Source organism: Otolemur garnettii, unplaced genomic scaffold (genome assembly GCF_000181295.1).
Source record: "Otolemur garnettii isolate 467f Iridium unplaced genomic scaffold, OtoGar3 scaffold00012, whole genome shotgun sequence".
In the NCBI taxonomy this organism is placed as follows: Eukaryota; Metazoa; Chordata; class Mammalia; order Primates; family Galagidae; genus Otolemur; species Otolemur garnettii.
Window position 1 is genome coordinate 27,772,681 of NW_003852407.1, and position 17,106 is coordinate 27,789,786.

Sequence of the window (17,106 nt, forward strand, 5' to 3'; positions counted from 1 at the left end):
AAAAAAAAAAAAAAAAGAAAGAAAAGGGACCCCGCCTGAACAGTGCTTTACCAAATCTCTCAACAAGGAAGGTCCTGCCCATGAGTTCACAAAGAGCTGGACCATCTGTCATTCTGAGAAGTCAACACTGAGGAAGACGTGTCCTTCTCCAAGTCTCTCAGGCCTCACCCTTTCAAGTCCAGCTGCAGAACCACCTTCTCCGGGGGCCATCCCCAGTCCCTGTCTGAATTCACTGCACACTGCGTAGGACTCACTTAACTGCTTCCCATTTTCAGGGTTAGTTCCTTTACTCGCTTACGTCTGTCTCCTACTGAGAAACAGGATCCACAAAGGGGGCTCCAGGAGGAAAAGAGACATTTTCTTTTCCTTTGTTGTATCCCCACTGCCTTGGACAATGCCTGGCACAGTAGGTGCCCAAAAGACTTGGAGCGAATGTATTCTGCTGTACAGGGGTTGCACCTAAGTGTCTCCACTAGCAGTGTGCCAGGATGGCGAGGTACTCGGAGGGGTAGGGGCGAAGGGACGCTGCAAACAGCAACTGTTGCTTTTAATTAAGACTTCAGATTTACTACAAAGCTGGGTGCTGACCAGGATTCACGGGCAGTCCAAGTGTTCTCCAGTGCCTCCCCACAGTGCCTAGCTGTCTTCCATGGCACCCCTGCTCCCCTAGCAGGATCTGGCATCCACTGGGGACAGAACAAATGGCCTAATATACACACGAATGACTGGACAGTGAAACCTCTCTGACTGGTCTATCTGTTTCAGTCAACTGATGTTAGGAACCAAGATCAGTGTTCAAGTTAAAACCAAGAACAAAATTTAGGGGCCAAGGCAGGAGGCAGGAGGCAGGAGGTAGGGCAAGATGTGGGTAGAAGCCAGAAAACAAATCAGAAAGATCAGGTCCCTCTGATAGATGCTTTCCATGTGAGGGAAGTTCAAGTACCCAGCAGATGAACTTGTGAGCTTACTTTCTTATAAAGTTGGAACTGTACATTAACCCCTTCACTGGGGGCAGGGCAGGGGTTTTGTTCTGGAATAATAAGGCACGTCTGGCCTGGTCCACCTGCACAAATCCAACAGAGACCTGGGAATAGGGAACCACAGCATTAGCAGGCTGAGGGGGCCAGGATTCTGGGTTCTAATGCTGCTGGGGACAGGGACTGGGGCAAGCTGCATCCCCTATGCCTCAGATGCCAGGCAGGAAGGTCAAATCACAGGATCTCTGGAGGCTTTTCCATGGCTGACATTCTGTGGCTTATATTCTAGTCACAGAAAGACCTTTAGCATAAAAGAAATTTTCCACAGTGGAAAGGCATTAGTTAAAAAACCTAAAAAAGGTTAGGAAAGGCATTAGTTAAAAAATCTGAAGAAGTTTAAAATGTTTATAGGTATAAATTATATTTACTAGTAAAATTTTACTAGAATATTTTTATTTGCACAGTTTCCCAATAATTAGTTAAAAAAAACCCTTATAATTATAATAAATGGGGTTTTATGAATAGGATACTTGCTCATTAAAAAAAAGTAGAATGCTTCTTAATCTTGCTGCTGGATCACAATATTTTGAATTGTGCTCACAGTTTCTTATGTGAGGACTTAAGTAGAACGTGCTGTGCAAACAGGCATGTTCTTTTCTGTTAGGCATGACAAACGATCAAATCATGGTTTTTGTTATAGAAAACGAACCTTTTCTGCACCTTGGGTTCCTCATCTACAAAACTCGGACAGTGGTGGCTTTGAATCTGCTCTTGTCTGGGATCTCAAAGGTGACGTCCTGGCATCCCACATGCTCATTTTGCTTCTCCATCCTGGGCCAACAGGTGGAAGAGCCAGATCTGCTGGCGGCCAGGAGGGGCCCCGGTAGTGGGAAAAGGCACAGACAAACCTTTTCCTAAGGCTATTCTAGCCAGCATTTCCTGAGGTGTTTATAAGTGTGGCCGGCCATGCATGTCCACAAGGATGTCCAGTGGAGAAAGTTCGGGGGATTTCTACCTGGGTAATTTAAGAGAAGATGCATTCCTGTTGGCTGTACAGAAAATGCCATCATCTTCAAATTAATGATGTGGGGTAGTAACTGGCCTTCCGCATTCTATAAAGGTACAAATGGAAGCCCACAGAAGGTGATTTGGCCCAGTGAAAAAACTCTATCTCTCCAGGGTTCTTCATGCTGACTCCCTCCTCTCTTGCTCTCAGAAATATGTGCCCTTGCTCAGCTGACTGTACCTAGTCTCTGCCATGCCAGGAACCTCAGGCCCACTTACTCCTGGGAAGCAGACATGAGTAAAGCTCCATTTCACAGCAAGGACTCTATACACAGGGCACTTGTCTGGCCCATGTACTAGGGTGGGTCATGGAGAAACTTACATCTGAACAAAGTGGTGTCAAATTCCCATTCTGGCCCAAAGTTGATGTCTAAGACTTTAAGTCCTGAGGATCAGTGATCTTATCTGACAAAACAGGAATAAGCACTTGGGTGCCACAGTGAGGGGACCCTAGAACTCGGGAGTAAGATCGTCTTTTGAGAATGAAACTAACAGGGACACTTCAAAGATAAAAATGTGGAGAAGCCAGCTTGGTACCCGTAGCTCAGTGAGAAGGGCGCCAGCCACGTGCACCAAAGCTTGCAGGTTCGAATCCAACCTGGACCTGCTAAACAACGACAACTACAACCAAAAAACAGCTGGGCACTGTGGCGGGCACCTGTAGTCCTAGCTACTTGGGAGGCTGAGGTAAGAGAATTGCTTAGGCCCAGGAGTTTGAGGTTGCTGTGAGCTGTGACAGCCCACCCCCCCCACCCCAGCACTCTACCAAGGGTGACACAGTGAAACTCTGTCTCAAAAAACAAAAAAAATGTGGAGAAGTCAAACTCTCTTTAGGAAACAGACTGAGTCCTTGGCCAGGAAGACTCAGCAGTCACCTGACTGGATGGATGTCTTTAGCATTTATTAAAAGTTGTAATTAATCATGTAATTTCAATGTGTCTCCCCTGCTAAGCTGTAAATTAGGAGGACAGAAACCCTGTGCATCCTTCTGTCTTTGTTCTGGGTACCTGGTCCCAGAGCTAGCACTTGATAAACACACAGGATGTAGCTGAAGAAAGAACGTGCCAATCAGAATGTCAGCCAGGGAAGCCCAAAGAAATGAGACTGGCACCAGTGCCATCCACTCCCAGTCCCAGAGAGGACCTGTTTGTTGGCCCAGAGCTTTCTACTGAGAATACAGGTGCCTGTATGTGCACTGGCTAGTCACACTCAAATATTCTGGGTCCAGGGGCCATGACTTGCAATAAGATGAGTGAACTGGCTTCTTGGGGTCACACATCAGCTCTAGGGGCTGGTACGAGCCAGTTTCCCTAGACAATGAGCCTGCTCTTCCCCCACAGCCACACCCGGGGCCACAGCAGGTTGGTCAGGTAAAGTAAGCCTCCCCATAACAGCTCTCCAGGGCAGCCACCAGCCCCCTCTGAGCTATAGGACTTGCCGTGACTTTTTCTAGGAACACCCAGTTTGCAAGTTTGTTGTAAGGATGCAGATGATAATAAAGGACAAAGTGTGTGCTCAATAAACAGTACGATCATTACTGCTCTGTAAGCAGATGTCTAATCAATGACATTCAGGATTCCATGGGTGAAGATGAGCTGTTTTCTGCCCCACCACGTTGAGAGTGTAGCGTACAGATGAGGACCACAGTGAGGTGACTCCAACAGGCTATAAGTCTGACAGCTCTACAGGGAAAAAGAAGGTCACAGCCAGCAGGAGTGTCCGGGGCAGAACACGTGGAGATGTGGAAGATGAGCACACAGAACCCCACCAGGGGCCACACTGCCTCTCTCGGGGACACTGGTTACACATCTGTGGTCTTTGGCTTTCACAGTGACCAGAGGCAACATCCCATGATGCTCTTGACATCCTACCCAGTGAACTGTCCTACTCTCACTCCAGCAGCCCCCTGGTGACAGTCACTGGGAGCGTGCAGAGGTGAAGGGAGGGCGAGAACTGAGGTGCAGAGGATGGCCAATGAGCACGGGGCTTAGGGACGGTGATGAGTGGCGGCAGCTCTGCAAGGATAGGCACCCAGTACTTACTTTTTCCAGAGCAAAAGGAGGGGCTTGTTGACCTAGAGAAGGACACGGTCCTCAGGCCTGCAGCCAGTGACATGCACCTGAACCTGGCACCACTTCTTTGCCTTTGCCACTTGCTGGGTGCCAGCTCCAGCTTGCCAGTAAGTTTCTGACCCCAAGCCTGAGATCATGATGCAAGGAGGTGGGATGGTCATGGGGTTTGGTCTGATTCCTTCCTGACATACCTTCTTTTTTTTTTTTTTTTTTTGAGACGGAGCCTCAAGCTATCCCCCTGGGTAGAGTGCCATGGCATCACAGCTCACAGCAACCTCTAACTCCTGGGCTCAAGCGAGGCTCCTGCCTCAGCCTCCCAAGTAGCTGGGACTACAGGCGCCCGCCACAACACCTGGCCCTGACCTACCTTCTTTCCAAAAGTTGGCATGGCCCCATGGAGCATGGTGGGCTCCGTAACATTCTTATACACTGGACAATGTCACAAAATGCACATTCATAAAAGACAGGCAATACAACAGGGACATACAAACAAGGAAGCTTTCTGGCCGAAAAGAAAGCGAAACAGCTTTTTTTCCCTTCAAATTTACAAATACTGAATTGGCAGAGTCAAAGCAAGACAAAAGTTCTTCCAAACGGAAAGGGTCACACATGACGCACACAGATGTGAGAACCGTGCCCCCAGAGAACAACAAGCATGCATGCATATACATACCCGACTTGGGTACTGTCGCGATACGGCAGCACTGAAAATATACTACAGAAGGATCTTCTGCCACTGATAAGGACTATTCTAAAAAATAAAAAAAAAAAGAACAAACAACAAACAAACTAAATGCAAAGACTCAAATTAAAAAGAAAATCTACAGCAATTAAGCATTCATGGAATTCAAAGCAGTATCTGCACACTCCCGCCACCTCCTTTGACAGATGGTATTCTGCTCTCTTTGCAAAATGCAACCTCAGCTCAGCAGAAGTAGGCTGCCTCTCCCCATCCAAATATTAACATGGGAGACACCAGCAAGGGTCTCTAACGAGCATACGTGAAGCCTTTCTCTGGGGAGAGTAGCTGGCTGGGAGCTGCACATGCAAGGCAGAGCAGATAGGAGCAGAGTCTGGGGTGGCTGGGGCTGGGCAAATGGTCATGTCCCATTTCAGCCGCTGATTTCTATTCTACAGTGAACAATGCAAGGGCATTAGCGCCAGAAACTCTGAGTAGCAAAGACACTCTGACGCCATTATGATCGTTAGGTTTTTCATCTGCTGGCAACATGTTAGGTTCTGAGAATAGATTAAGGGAACAATTACATAATCAGTCTTAGCCTCCATTCCTGCTAGAAAGTCACTACTGGAAACAGTTCTACAAGATGCTCTTATGCAATCAAAACCCACTTTAAAAAAACATTAAAAAAAATCAAAAACCCTCTTAAGTACTTATCCTGGCATCTGAGAATAACTTTTGCCAAAAGGAATTGCTGATTAAAAAAAAAAAAGAGAAAGGAGTGGAGAGATTAAAAAACAACACTCTTCTTAGCACCGGTGAATACGCATTGTACAGGGAGCTTATTTATTTTTGTCATCGTTCTCATCAACCATCGTACCAGGGAAAATTCTGCTGGCAAATGTATCAAGGTCTAGGGATTTGTCTTATTTTAGCAATTATGAAATTAAGTTGCCTACATCCTGGGCATGCAAACTGGGCCTGTGTCCCTGGCTCTTACTGGCTCTCTGGTCTCGGCACGCACAGCATCTCCCTGGTGCCTCACTGCTCACTCACACCAAGGGACTGCAGTCCCACCTTTTTAAAAAAAAACCTGTTTTATGCCTGTGACCTTTACCTGCTATTCTTCAGCCTGTTTAGGTCCTGCCCTGGAGCACCCAGTCAACTCCTATTTATTCTTCAAAATGTAGCTCAGAAGCCCCCTCCAGGGAGCACCATCCCACCCCTGCACTGAGTTACTTGTTCTCATTCTGACGCTGCCTCCACTTCCGGTCATGCTTACAGGAGGCCGGTGCTGCTAATGCTTTGTCTCCCTCCTCTTCTAGTGAGAAGTTCAGGGGTTTGGCACCTGGTGGCGCCTCCGTAAACCTCCATTCGATGTTCCTGAAATGCAGGCGGGGCCTCAGAGCAGCACCTGGCTGTCTGGCATGGAGGGGGGCAGGGCTGCAGCAGTCTGTCACTCCATGGTGGTGCGTATCTACAGTGACAACACACCCAGCTTCCAACACCAGTCGTCACTTTGGTTGTCCTCAGGCAGCTTCCTAACTCTTCTAAGCCTCAGTCTCCTCTTCTGAAAAATGGGACAAAGTGAGCAACTATCTACTGGAACGGCACAAGGTAAACAAGTCCATGGGAGATCCCTCGAACAGTGATGGCAGACAAGACACCGAATAAACACCATCTGCTGTTCCTGCAGACCAGCTTCTTGCATTCAGGTTCGGTTTTGTTAGACTAGTTCTTGGATTCAGAGCCTCTTCTGACCTCCATGCTGAATCTCCAGGCCTGTTAAGATCTGGAATGCTGTCGTGCAGGACAGTGGGGGGGGACCTCACATGCACACAACACAGGCGTGTGGCTGAAGGGAGACGTTCCTCGTTAGTACCATAGACCCTGACCCTCTATAAAGCAGGGACACAAGTGTCATGCCCAGAGTGGGCCATCAAACCCTGAAGGGCCAGGGTTTCATAAGCCAGGTCCTCTGGAGAGCCCAGCAAGAGAGCATCCAACATTGCAATCAATGCCTGTGTAAGTCTGCCTAAGTAGACGTAATAGTAGCTAATGCTTACTAAGCGTCGGTTACCTGCCAGGCCCTGAATGCTCTAACCAATAGGGCACACCAAGAGAGTGGTGGGCTAAAGGTGAGCAGCGGCAGGCAGGGCACAGTGGGGATTGGAACTTGAGTTCCTTACCACCACTGCTGCTCCCAGGGGCGGGACTGGGTACCCACAGACTTCGTGGACATCAAGAAATCAGCCTGTACCCAGGTGGCCTTCCAGCCTGGCCTGCAGGTCACCAGGTCTAGTGCTGGGAGGGGCAGGAGGGTGACAAATCACGACAGCCATCAGAGTTGCTCCAGCCGAGGAGGCTCTGCGTTCCTTTCCAGATGGAAGGACAGAGCTTCTCCACGCCCCCATCACCACTCTCTGCCATCCACCTGGGAAAAGGCCTGGAACTACTCATTCATTCCTCGGGTCACATGGTGTGCATGTCTTCTCCAACACCGAGGAAGGAATGTGTTGAACAAACTCCCCTGGCTTAATGTGACCGCATTTTCTTCATTACCCAGTGCTAATGGGTCCTCGCTTTCCAGACACCAAATTTGTTTGGATGTCTTTAATAGAACAAGAAAATGAGAGACTGTAAATGCAAGTGCAATCTGAGCCTTCTCTCTAGCATTTCAGCTGTAGGTGGCTGGTAGTACATGGGCTGTATTGCTGGCTCTGGGTGGTCCTCACCATGAGGTCCAGGAGAGGCTGACAACATGGCTCTCAATCAGAAAAACAAGTTACTCCCCTGCATAGGTCAGGTTTACCAACTATGAATATGGACTTCTTCCCAACAATTCTAGCAGGGCTGGTACTGCCCTGGTTGGCCAGTCTCAAGGAAGGGAGGAAAGAGGGATTAAGGACCACATCTTTGGGTGCCTTCCCTTCCCAGTTCCCATGATCTCAAAGACTCCCACTTGCTACAGGGACAGAGGAGGAACCGACAGGAAGAGACCTGCACAGAGGCTCTGCCACAGGTTTGCCAATGGAGCTCCAAGAACACCTCCAATCTGGAAGGACTGCAGGCCTGGGTCAGAGCAGGCAAGCGTCATCACCTGGGGAGCTCCAGTAGTCTCAGTTTCCTACTGGGGCAGCACAATACTAATAGCAGGTCCCACAGGATCAACCATGAAGTGTGGAATCTGGGGGATTCCTATGAATGTGCAGCTTTGCTCTTCACAGGCACTGAGAAAATAGCTATCATAATGGAGATGCCGGAGAACAGTATCAGATTTGTGTGCTCCATAGAGCACCTCCGTTATTTGTGAAAGAACCAAATCAGGTGCTGTGAGACAACCAAACCCACTTCCGGTAGGCTTTGGAAATTGACCACTTTCGGGTCTTTGCCTCTGATCACTGCTACCTTCTTTTGTGCTGAAACAGCACGCAAAAAGCCCAGCTAATTTTCTCCATCTGTGACACGTAACACTTTAATTGAAGTCAAGATGACTAGGAAACATTACACAAAAAATTATGACTTCAAAAGAATGAACTCCAGGGAGATGGGTCTTTAAAGAATGAAAGGTCAAACTTCCATACAAACATGTGGCAGAGTCGGGGGGGCAGCAGCAAAGGAAAACGCTCCCCAGGGCTGCGGCCCACGTGGGCACAGCTGCCTCCCGATACACACTGTCTCCCAAGGCTTCCCCAAAGTGTCTAGGCGCTGTGTAGCTGGATCACTGCCTAACCTCCTGCATGCAGCTTCATTCCTGTGCTCGAAGGAAAGTGCTTCGGGGGTGAAAGGTCTTGCAGCACCAGACCACAGTTTCCTTAGCCACAATTTGCTCATGAGATGCTGCAGTGTTCATAACAGCCAGAGATGCACAAGGACCCCCCACAGCACCACGGACCACTCTCATCCAATCTGCCTGCAAGCCCTCAGCGCCTGCAATGTCTAACATCTTCTAGGACCCTTAGTCTTCCCTAATTTTGCCCCAAACTGGCTTCTTGCTGTATTTCCAGACCCCTGGGGCGTATCTGCTGGCTGTGAGGTCTGATCTCTTCCACGTGCCCTATTCCAGTAGAGCAGAAATATTCTCTAATGGACACAAAAACAAGCAACTAACTCCAAAAGGTAGACAAAGAAAATCACATCTGCAACAAGGGAGGGTGAGGAAGGTGATGCCTGAACATAGCCCAGGGTATCTACGGCCCAGGGGCCCGCATTAGGGGCCAGGCCCATATGCAGAAATTCTGTAGTTCATTCCCTACATGCCCAGGAAGCAGGTGAGAACACATTTAAAAAATGATGATGCAATATGTTGAATTATGTCCTCCAAATGATATGTTGAAACTCTAACCCCCAGGACCTGTGAAAATGGCCTTATTTGAAAATACAGTCGTCTCCCGTTATCTACAAGGGATATGTTCCAACTCCCCCACCTCCCTGGGATACCTGAAACCACAGATAATAGTGGACAGACTGTGTTTTATCCTATATAATCAAGTAGCACAGGCAATGTAGATATGCTGGACCAAGGACCAATTCACAGCCCAGGCTGGACGGAGGAATAGTGAGAGATTTCACCATGCTACTCACAACAGCTCTCAGTTTGACATTTACAGATTGCTCATTTCAGGAATTTTCCGTCTCATGTTTTTGGACTGTGGTTGATGCTGGATAATGGGGGACTACTGCAGAGTCTTTATAGACATAATCAAGATAAGATGAGGTCATGTTCAACTAGAGTGAGCCTTAAATCCATGGACTGATGTCTCTGTAAAACAGAGAGACCTGGAGATAGCTGGACACACACAGAGGGAAGACAACACTTGGCCGGCACTTCCAGCCTCCATAACTGTGACAGAGTCCCTTGTCTTAGCCACTCACTTTGTGGCACCTTGCTGGGCAGCCCTGGTACTCAGCTGTGTCCTCCCAACCCACCTCGCTGGCTCTGTGGGTCCTCTGCATGTTCACGCTGCATCTGCAACACTCAGACAACGTGAAGCTGCGAAGACTCACGTCAGGAAACAAAGGAATATTATGAAATCTAGGAAACCCCTTCTCTTCCCAGCTCGGCTCCAACCCCTGTTCCCACACGTCCCTTCCTCCTCTCACAAGGCTGTATTAAAAGCTGGGAGAAGTGGGGGGTTGACCCCTTTCCCTCTCTTCCGAAGGGCTGGCAATAGCATAATGAGAGCTAAAGGAAAACACCGCCACCACTGACAAAATGTTCTTGTTTGCTCTATTTAAACACGCGTTAGCCATGGGGGGGATGTTTTTCCTCCTTAGGAACGACTCCCCTCGCTGCTGGATGAGCCCCATCTGGGTGTAAGGGCAAAGCAGAGGATCCGTGGGGTTCAGAGAACATTCTTCACAAAGCGATCTGTTTGTTCCCTTCTGCCTGCAGTGGGACTGAGACAATGTCCCAGTGTATGATGGTGGGAGGGGGAAAGGACCCGGCAGAGGGGCGGGCTCTCTCATAAGGGGGCTGAGGAGGTGCTGGGGCAAGGAGGAGGGTGGGATTCCGAGAGGTGAGAAACAGGGACTGGAGTCCAGGATGAAGAGAAACACGGACCAACAGGCTGACGAGTAGGGCAGCACGGGGTGTCAGGAACACAGCTGGCACAAATCATCTAGAAAGACGGCCTGGAGAGCTATGGCAAGTGACCCACACATGCCAGGGAGCGGCCACATTACTGGTGGAGGTTCAGTCCCCTCACGACTGTTACTATGACCACCACCCCCACGGCCACATGTCCATGACTGCCATATCACACGATGACGGGACAAGCCTCACTGCTTACTAAGGACATGTACCAGGTCCCACGATCCAGGGAGGGGCAGATTTCTGAGAAACAAGTTAGACGATTTTCCCATCCTCCTCCCTCCTTTTCACAAACATTTCCAGAGCATTCACCCATGGGATGCTGCACTAGGAGGTGGGGCCCCCTGAGGATGAATGACAGAGAAGAGCTCCCTTCTTCACAAAGTGTCGAGCTAGGAAGGAGGAACACAGTGCTGGGTGCGATCGACACTCAGGGAGAACATCTAGCCTGAGGAGGCAAGGGGGGCTCCCTGGAGGAAGTGACCGCTGAGACCAGAGGGGTAAATAGCACTCAGACCACAGTGAGAAGACAGGCTGGCCGAGGAACCGGCATGGGAGAAGGATGGGAGGAGAACTCTTCCCGGACCTCCACTTGCCTGACTCGCTGGCACTCCCAGTGCCCTCTAAAAGACACTTACCCCAATACCCCTGGGATGCGCCAAGCCCCAGCTGCTAGTGTGTCCTCTGGCTGGGCTCTAAGGGCGGGTTATGTGCGTTCCAAGCCTGTTTACACCAGTTGTACTTGTTATTTATATTTGTGCTTGTTCACTAAAAAGTGTACAAAGAAAATGTGGAGGCTCGGCGCCTATAGCTCAACCGGCTAAGGCGCCAGCCACGCACACCTAAGGTGGCGGGTTCGGATCCCCAGCCCAGACCCGCCAAACAACAATGACGGCTGCAACCAAAAAATAGCCGGGCGTTGTGGCGGGCGCCTGTGGTCCCAGCTACTTGGGAGGCAGAGGCAGGAGACTCGCTTGAGCCCAGGAGTTGGAGGTTGCTGTGAGCTGTAATGCCATGGCACTCTACCCAGGGGGAAAGCTTGAGGCTCTGTCTCAAAAAAAAAAAAAAAAAAGAAAATGTGGAAAAGAGAAATCTGTTTCTAAAAGAACAATGCTGGATGCTTTAAAAAAATATTCAAATAAGGCAAATTACTGAACAAAAAACTATAGTTGAAACAGGTATAGGCGAGACAGCATAAAAGGTTAGGGGCTGGGCATGGTGGCTCATGCCTGTAACCCCAGCACTTTGAAAGACCCAGTGGGGAGGATCGCTTGAGGCCAGGAGTTTGAGACCAGCCTGAGTGATATAGTGAGATGCTGTCTCTATGAAAATACAAAAATCAGCCAACTGTGGTGGTGAGCACCTGTAGTCCCAACTACTCAGGAGGCTGAGGCAGGAAGATCGCGTGAGCCCAGGAGTCTGAGTTGCTGTGAGACATGATGATGCCAGTGTACTCTAGCCTGGACAACAGAGCAAGACCCTGTCTCAAAAAAATAATAAAAAATCAATGAGAAAAAGATTAGGAAAAAATTGTAAAAATCACAAAGAATTTTGTATTTAGATTCTTGGGTCCCTTTCAAGAAGTCCACTTTGGACATCTTAGCAATGGATGGGGACAATGATAAGTGACAAAGTCAAGGACACAGATAGACTCTGATCTGTGGACCCATATGCAAAGAAAAGGGCTGGCACCAAGAACGGAGAATCACTAATACACCTTAAATGAGAACACAATGTTTAAGCTTTGTGTGTGATCTTTGTGGGTATTTCTTCCAGCATTTACTAACCTTTTCCCTTAGCCGAGCAATTATTACACTATAAATAATTCAGCACAGCTGGAGGGTGGCATGGGGAGGGAGGAGAGGCCTCCTGAGCCATGTGAGGGGGGTGGGGTTTGGGAAAGGAAAAGGAGCTGTCGCTGAGACTTCTCATCGCTGGGGTCTGCAGCTGGGGCACGGACGAGTCCCCAAGGATCAGGACAGTGTGGTGAGGAAGGCAGGCAGTGTGGAGAAGGCAGCAAAGCTCACAAAGACAGGAGGAGACAGCCAGGGGGTGTCAGCACCACTGAGTGGCTTGAATACACATGTATCATCCCACAGTTCTAAAGGCCAGAAGTCCGAGCTGAAGGGGTCAGCAGGGCCACACTCCCTGATAGTGGGAGGGAAGGGTCTGTTCCAGTCCTGGGGCTCGTGGTGACATGATTCCCTATGGTGTTCTCCCTGTGTGCAGGTCTCTGTCCCCTTTTCTCCCTGCTATAGGGTCACCAGTCACACTGGTTAGTGCCCACCCTATTCCAGTACAACCCCACCTTAACTACTTACATCTGTAACGACTCTATGTCCTAAGCCACATTCTGAGGTGGGGGGGGGGCCTAGGACTTCAACACAGGAATTCTGGGGTGAGGGATGTGACACAGCCTGTATCAGGGTGATAAGAGTGTGATGTCATGAAAGTGATGAAGGGCCCTCGGAGCCCTCCCTCCCACTCACCCAGGACAGCACGCAGCTGCGCCCTGAGGTGTGGCTGGAACCTGAGCTGACTGCCAGCTGTGACTGTGGCTTTCTTCTCGGAGCATGAAGGACCCCAGGGGTCCCAGGCCAAGGGGAGGACCACCAAGGGAAGGTTCTGTCAAGTCCGAAACAGTTTCCAACCCCTCTACCTTTCCCCTGCCACTTACTTCCGGCAAACCAAGCTGTGATGAAAGGAGCCATAAGCCCCTGCAGGCTGTGAGCGTTTCCTCAGCAAACGTCTACACCGCTTGCAAGGCACTGAGCACAGCTGCCTACCAGCGAGGATCACCTCTCCCCAAAGCCTCAAGCAGCTCCAGAAACCAGCCTCACCCCATGCGGCTTAGGGGTACGAGTAGTAAAACCCCATGCTGTGGTGCTGAGCCAGAGCCCACCTGGGCCCCAGCACCAGCATTCTCAGCGCTGAGTGATCGTCCTGTGCACCCAGCTCCTCCCTCCCTCCCTCCCACCACTTGGTGCCAGACAAGCAAAGTAAAGCAGCAGCAGTGGTCAGCCAGACTTGTGGGCAGCTCTGGGGGCCATCTCAGTGAGAGGAGAGCCTGGAACCAGGAGGCTGGGCGAGGTCCCAGGAGTCCAGGAGGGTCCCTCAGGCTGTCTCCAAGACAGACTGGGCTGCTGCTAAAGTTTTTCTTTTCCTTTGCTGGAGTGTGGTGGTGTACGTAGCTTACTGTAGCCTCAAACTCCTGGGCTCAAGTGATCCTCCTGCCTCACTCTTCTGAGTAGCTGGGACTACAGGTGTGAGCCACTGTGTCTGATGTGGTTTTGCTAAACACATTAACGATGACAGGTACAAAGATGCTTCCCTACCAGATTCCCGCTACTGGGGTAACTGTGGGTTCTAGTCTTTTCATTAAAAACAAATGCTCCGAGAGGGGAAAGCCAACTTGGGCAAGGGCCTGGCATCCAATTTGATAGATGCTTGACATCTATCATGTTGATGATTTGATTCCGGGAGGAAAAGCAATGACATTTTTCTTCTTTCAAAAGGCCAGTCCAGGGCGGGTAAGTTGTTTTATTTTTTTTGAAATGTGCCACTTCCTCCAACTCATCTTTCAAACTAAATTAGGCCGACAGATTGGAACTGATGAGATCACAAACAAGGTCTCAGTTTAGTTATGACCTAGCCTCTCCCTTTCCCCCTCCAAAGATTTTGTTATACGAAAAGGAAAGGCTCCAGCTCACTTTAAAAAGCAAATAAAGGGTGCAGAAAACTTTCTTTTTAAAGTTTTCCTGAGATCACGCTTTAAAGAGAAAACATTCCAGCTCTGTTCTTCGTCCACTCACTGCCAAGAGTATTTTGCTACCTGTTCACCAGGAGATGACTCCAAAGCAGACCCAGGAGGTGGCACTTCTGGGACACGTGCAGCCACCACTTGTGTACAAAGTGGACATTCAAAAACCACGTGACTTCAAAAGGATGCCCGCTAATGCCCACACAGGCACGTGCCTGAGGGAGGGGACACCCACCTGAAAGCAGGGCTCCTCCCCCATCGCCCCGTCACTCTCAGATGTTTCTGAATCTCAAGACCCAGGAGTTCCAAGGGTAAAGGTCCTTTCCTAACAGGACCGTGGAGGCCACTAGACCAATGTCAGGAAAGCCACCCGCTGGTTTCCCTCTGCATGCTTGGATTTGCCATGGTCCACTCTGATGATTCATTTTTACTTGGCCAGCAACAGTGAGGTTCTCCCAGTGTTTGTCATTTTCAAGAGGGTATCTTGTACCCGAGGACTGAGATGCATCCAGCCTTCTGCTTAGCCACTTCTCCCAGCACACAGCGAGCGCTCAGTGACCAGCTGTCATCTAACAAGAGGCAGCTCCCACTCACCAGTGGGAGAGTCATCACAGGACAGTCACGACCCATTCCAGATGCCATGGGGTACAGCCGCTGGCAATCTCTTGCCCTTATCCTCCTCCTCCCTTCCTCTCACTCCACCTCACTGCCTTTCCTCAAACACCCTATACACTCTGGCCTCAGTGTCTCTGCACCTGCTGGTCTGTCCGCCCCAAATATTCATCCCCACTGGGAAAGGCCCAGGCAGGGTCCTTCACCTTCACATCTCAGCTCTCAGGACTCCTCGTCGCCTGCCCCTGGAGTGCCCTTCCATATCCCTCACCCCATAGCACAGTCGATACCTTGACATGACAACAGCCTTCTATCAGGACAAGCTCAAGCAGCTCTCTCGGCACCAGCGTCACACTGTTAGCCTAGACGGGAACATGCTGTCCATCCGAATGCTGAGATATTTTTCACAGGAACTCCAAAAAAGTCTCCATCCTGTACTGTAATCGACGGTCCACCTGAATGACCCTTCTCCCTGCTAAGATTAACCTCGGTGAATGGGGCCTGGCATTTTCAGCAGGTGACGCCTCTGTGCCTTGTTTTTCTCAACTGACCTTTCCTTAGTGAACTCATGCTGACTGCTAGCAACTTCTACCCTTTCTAAAAGCACACAAACCACCTGTTTCTAAACTCTTACTAGTAACTTGCCCCAAGCTCGCCAGTCTAAGATTAGAATTTACCCTTTTCTACCACCTCAGCCTCTTTTTTACTTTCTTTTTGTTTGCAGTTTTTGGCTGGGGCTGGGTTTGAACCCACCACCTCCGGCATATAGGCCTGGTGTCCTACTCCTTTGAGCCACAGGCGCCGTCCCTCTTTTTTACTTTTTTAAGGCAACATCTGTCTGGCATTAGACTTAGAATTTCTTTCATATTCTGTGGCATCTTTTTTTTTTCCAGTGACCTCTGAACTCTTTATTGGTATAAGGACATGCTGCTCTACTGCCTCAGTGTCTCAGAACTTTGGTGTCGTTGGTCTCAGACACCACTTTGCTGTCCACTATCCTGCAGGTGGGATCTTTTGGATGGTTTGCATGGAGTTGCTGCTGTCCAGGGCATCACTAAGGTTCAAGTCCTCTCCGTCTTCGGGCAGGCGGTGGTAGGTGGCGAGCTCAGCCTCTAGCTTGACCTTGAGGTTCAGCAGGGCCTCATACTCTTGGGCCTGGCGCTGCCCCTCTGCCCAGGTCTGTGCCAGCTCTGACTCCAAATGCAACAGGACCCCACTGAGTTGCTCCATCTGCATGGTGTAGCGGGCCACCGCCTCCCTTAGGCTGTCCTCCAACCCGGACTTTTGATTTCTCATGGAGTCCAGTTCGATCTGCAAGGACTGGACTGCACAGGTCAGCTCTGTGAACATTGTCTTAGCAGCTCTGACCTCAGCAAACTGTGAGGTGACCACTGAGGTGTTCTCCTCAGTCTGCTGGGATCAGGTCTTGGCCAGCTCTTCTTGGTTCTTCCGAGCCAGCTCATCATACTGGGCCCGCATGTCTGCCATGATCTTGCTCAGGTCCTGGGATTTGGGAGCATCTATCTCCACAGTCAACCCAGAGCTGGCAACCTGGGCTTGTAGGGCTTTTACTTCCTCCTCGTGATTCTTCTTCATGAAGAGGAGCTCCTCCTTGAGAGCCTCTATCTCTGACTCCAGCTGCAGTCGAGCGATATTGGTGTCATCAATGACCTTGCAGAGCCCATGGATGTCGCTCTCCACAGATTGGCGCATGGCCATACTTCATGTCTCATACTACACTCTAAAGTCATCAGCAGCAAGATGGGCACTGTCAATCTGCAGAACGATGCAGGCACTGTCCACAGAATTTGCAGAGATCTGAGCCCTCAGGTCCTCGATGGTCTTGAAGTACTGCGCCCAGTCTCTGACCTGGGGCCCCTTCTTCTCCAGGTGTTCCTGGATTTTGTTCTCTAGCCTCCGATTATCGGTCTCCAGGTTCCTCACTCTGTCCAGGTAGGAGGCCAGGTGGTCGTTCAGTTCTTACATGGTCTCCTTCTTGGTCTGGATGCCCCCTATTCCTGCCAGACCCCCGGCCATCCCCATGGCCTGGCCCCTGGACTCCTAGCCACCCCGGAAGCTGGCGAGTGGGACATGGAGATCTGAAGCCCGAGCGCCCAGCCTGCATACATGCTGGCAGTGCTGCTGGCGGGCTGGACACTATAGCTGGGTGCCTGGACTGAGCCCAGGGACCGGTAATTACTGAGAAGGTGGTGGAACGAGTAGTAAAGGACATGATGTCAGAAGTGGAGAGGACAAAGACTTGGGTGAATTGGGCTATTCTCTGGCATCTTAAAGATCATGTGTATTTCCAAATTCTTTCCATTCCCCAGGATCCAGTCCTGAAGACT

General features: G+C 50.0%; 1 protein-coding gene and 1 pseudogene across 1 annotated transcript in view; both read right to left on the reverse strand.

The window, feature by feature from the left end:
• Positions 1-17,106, reverse strand: part of CABLES1 (Cdk5 and Abl enzyme substrate 1) — a 102,033-nt gene that overhangs the window by 37,689 nt on the left and 47,238 nt on the right. The window contains exon 4 of the mRNA XM_023510249.1: positions 4,788-4,865. Within this exon, the coding sequence (XP_023366017.1) occupies positions 4,788-4,865 (78 nt within the window). The remainder of the gene's footprint in view (positions 1-4,787; positions 4,866-17,106) is intronic.
• On the reverse strand, positions 15,657-16,991 carry LOC111723519 (annotated as a pseudogene).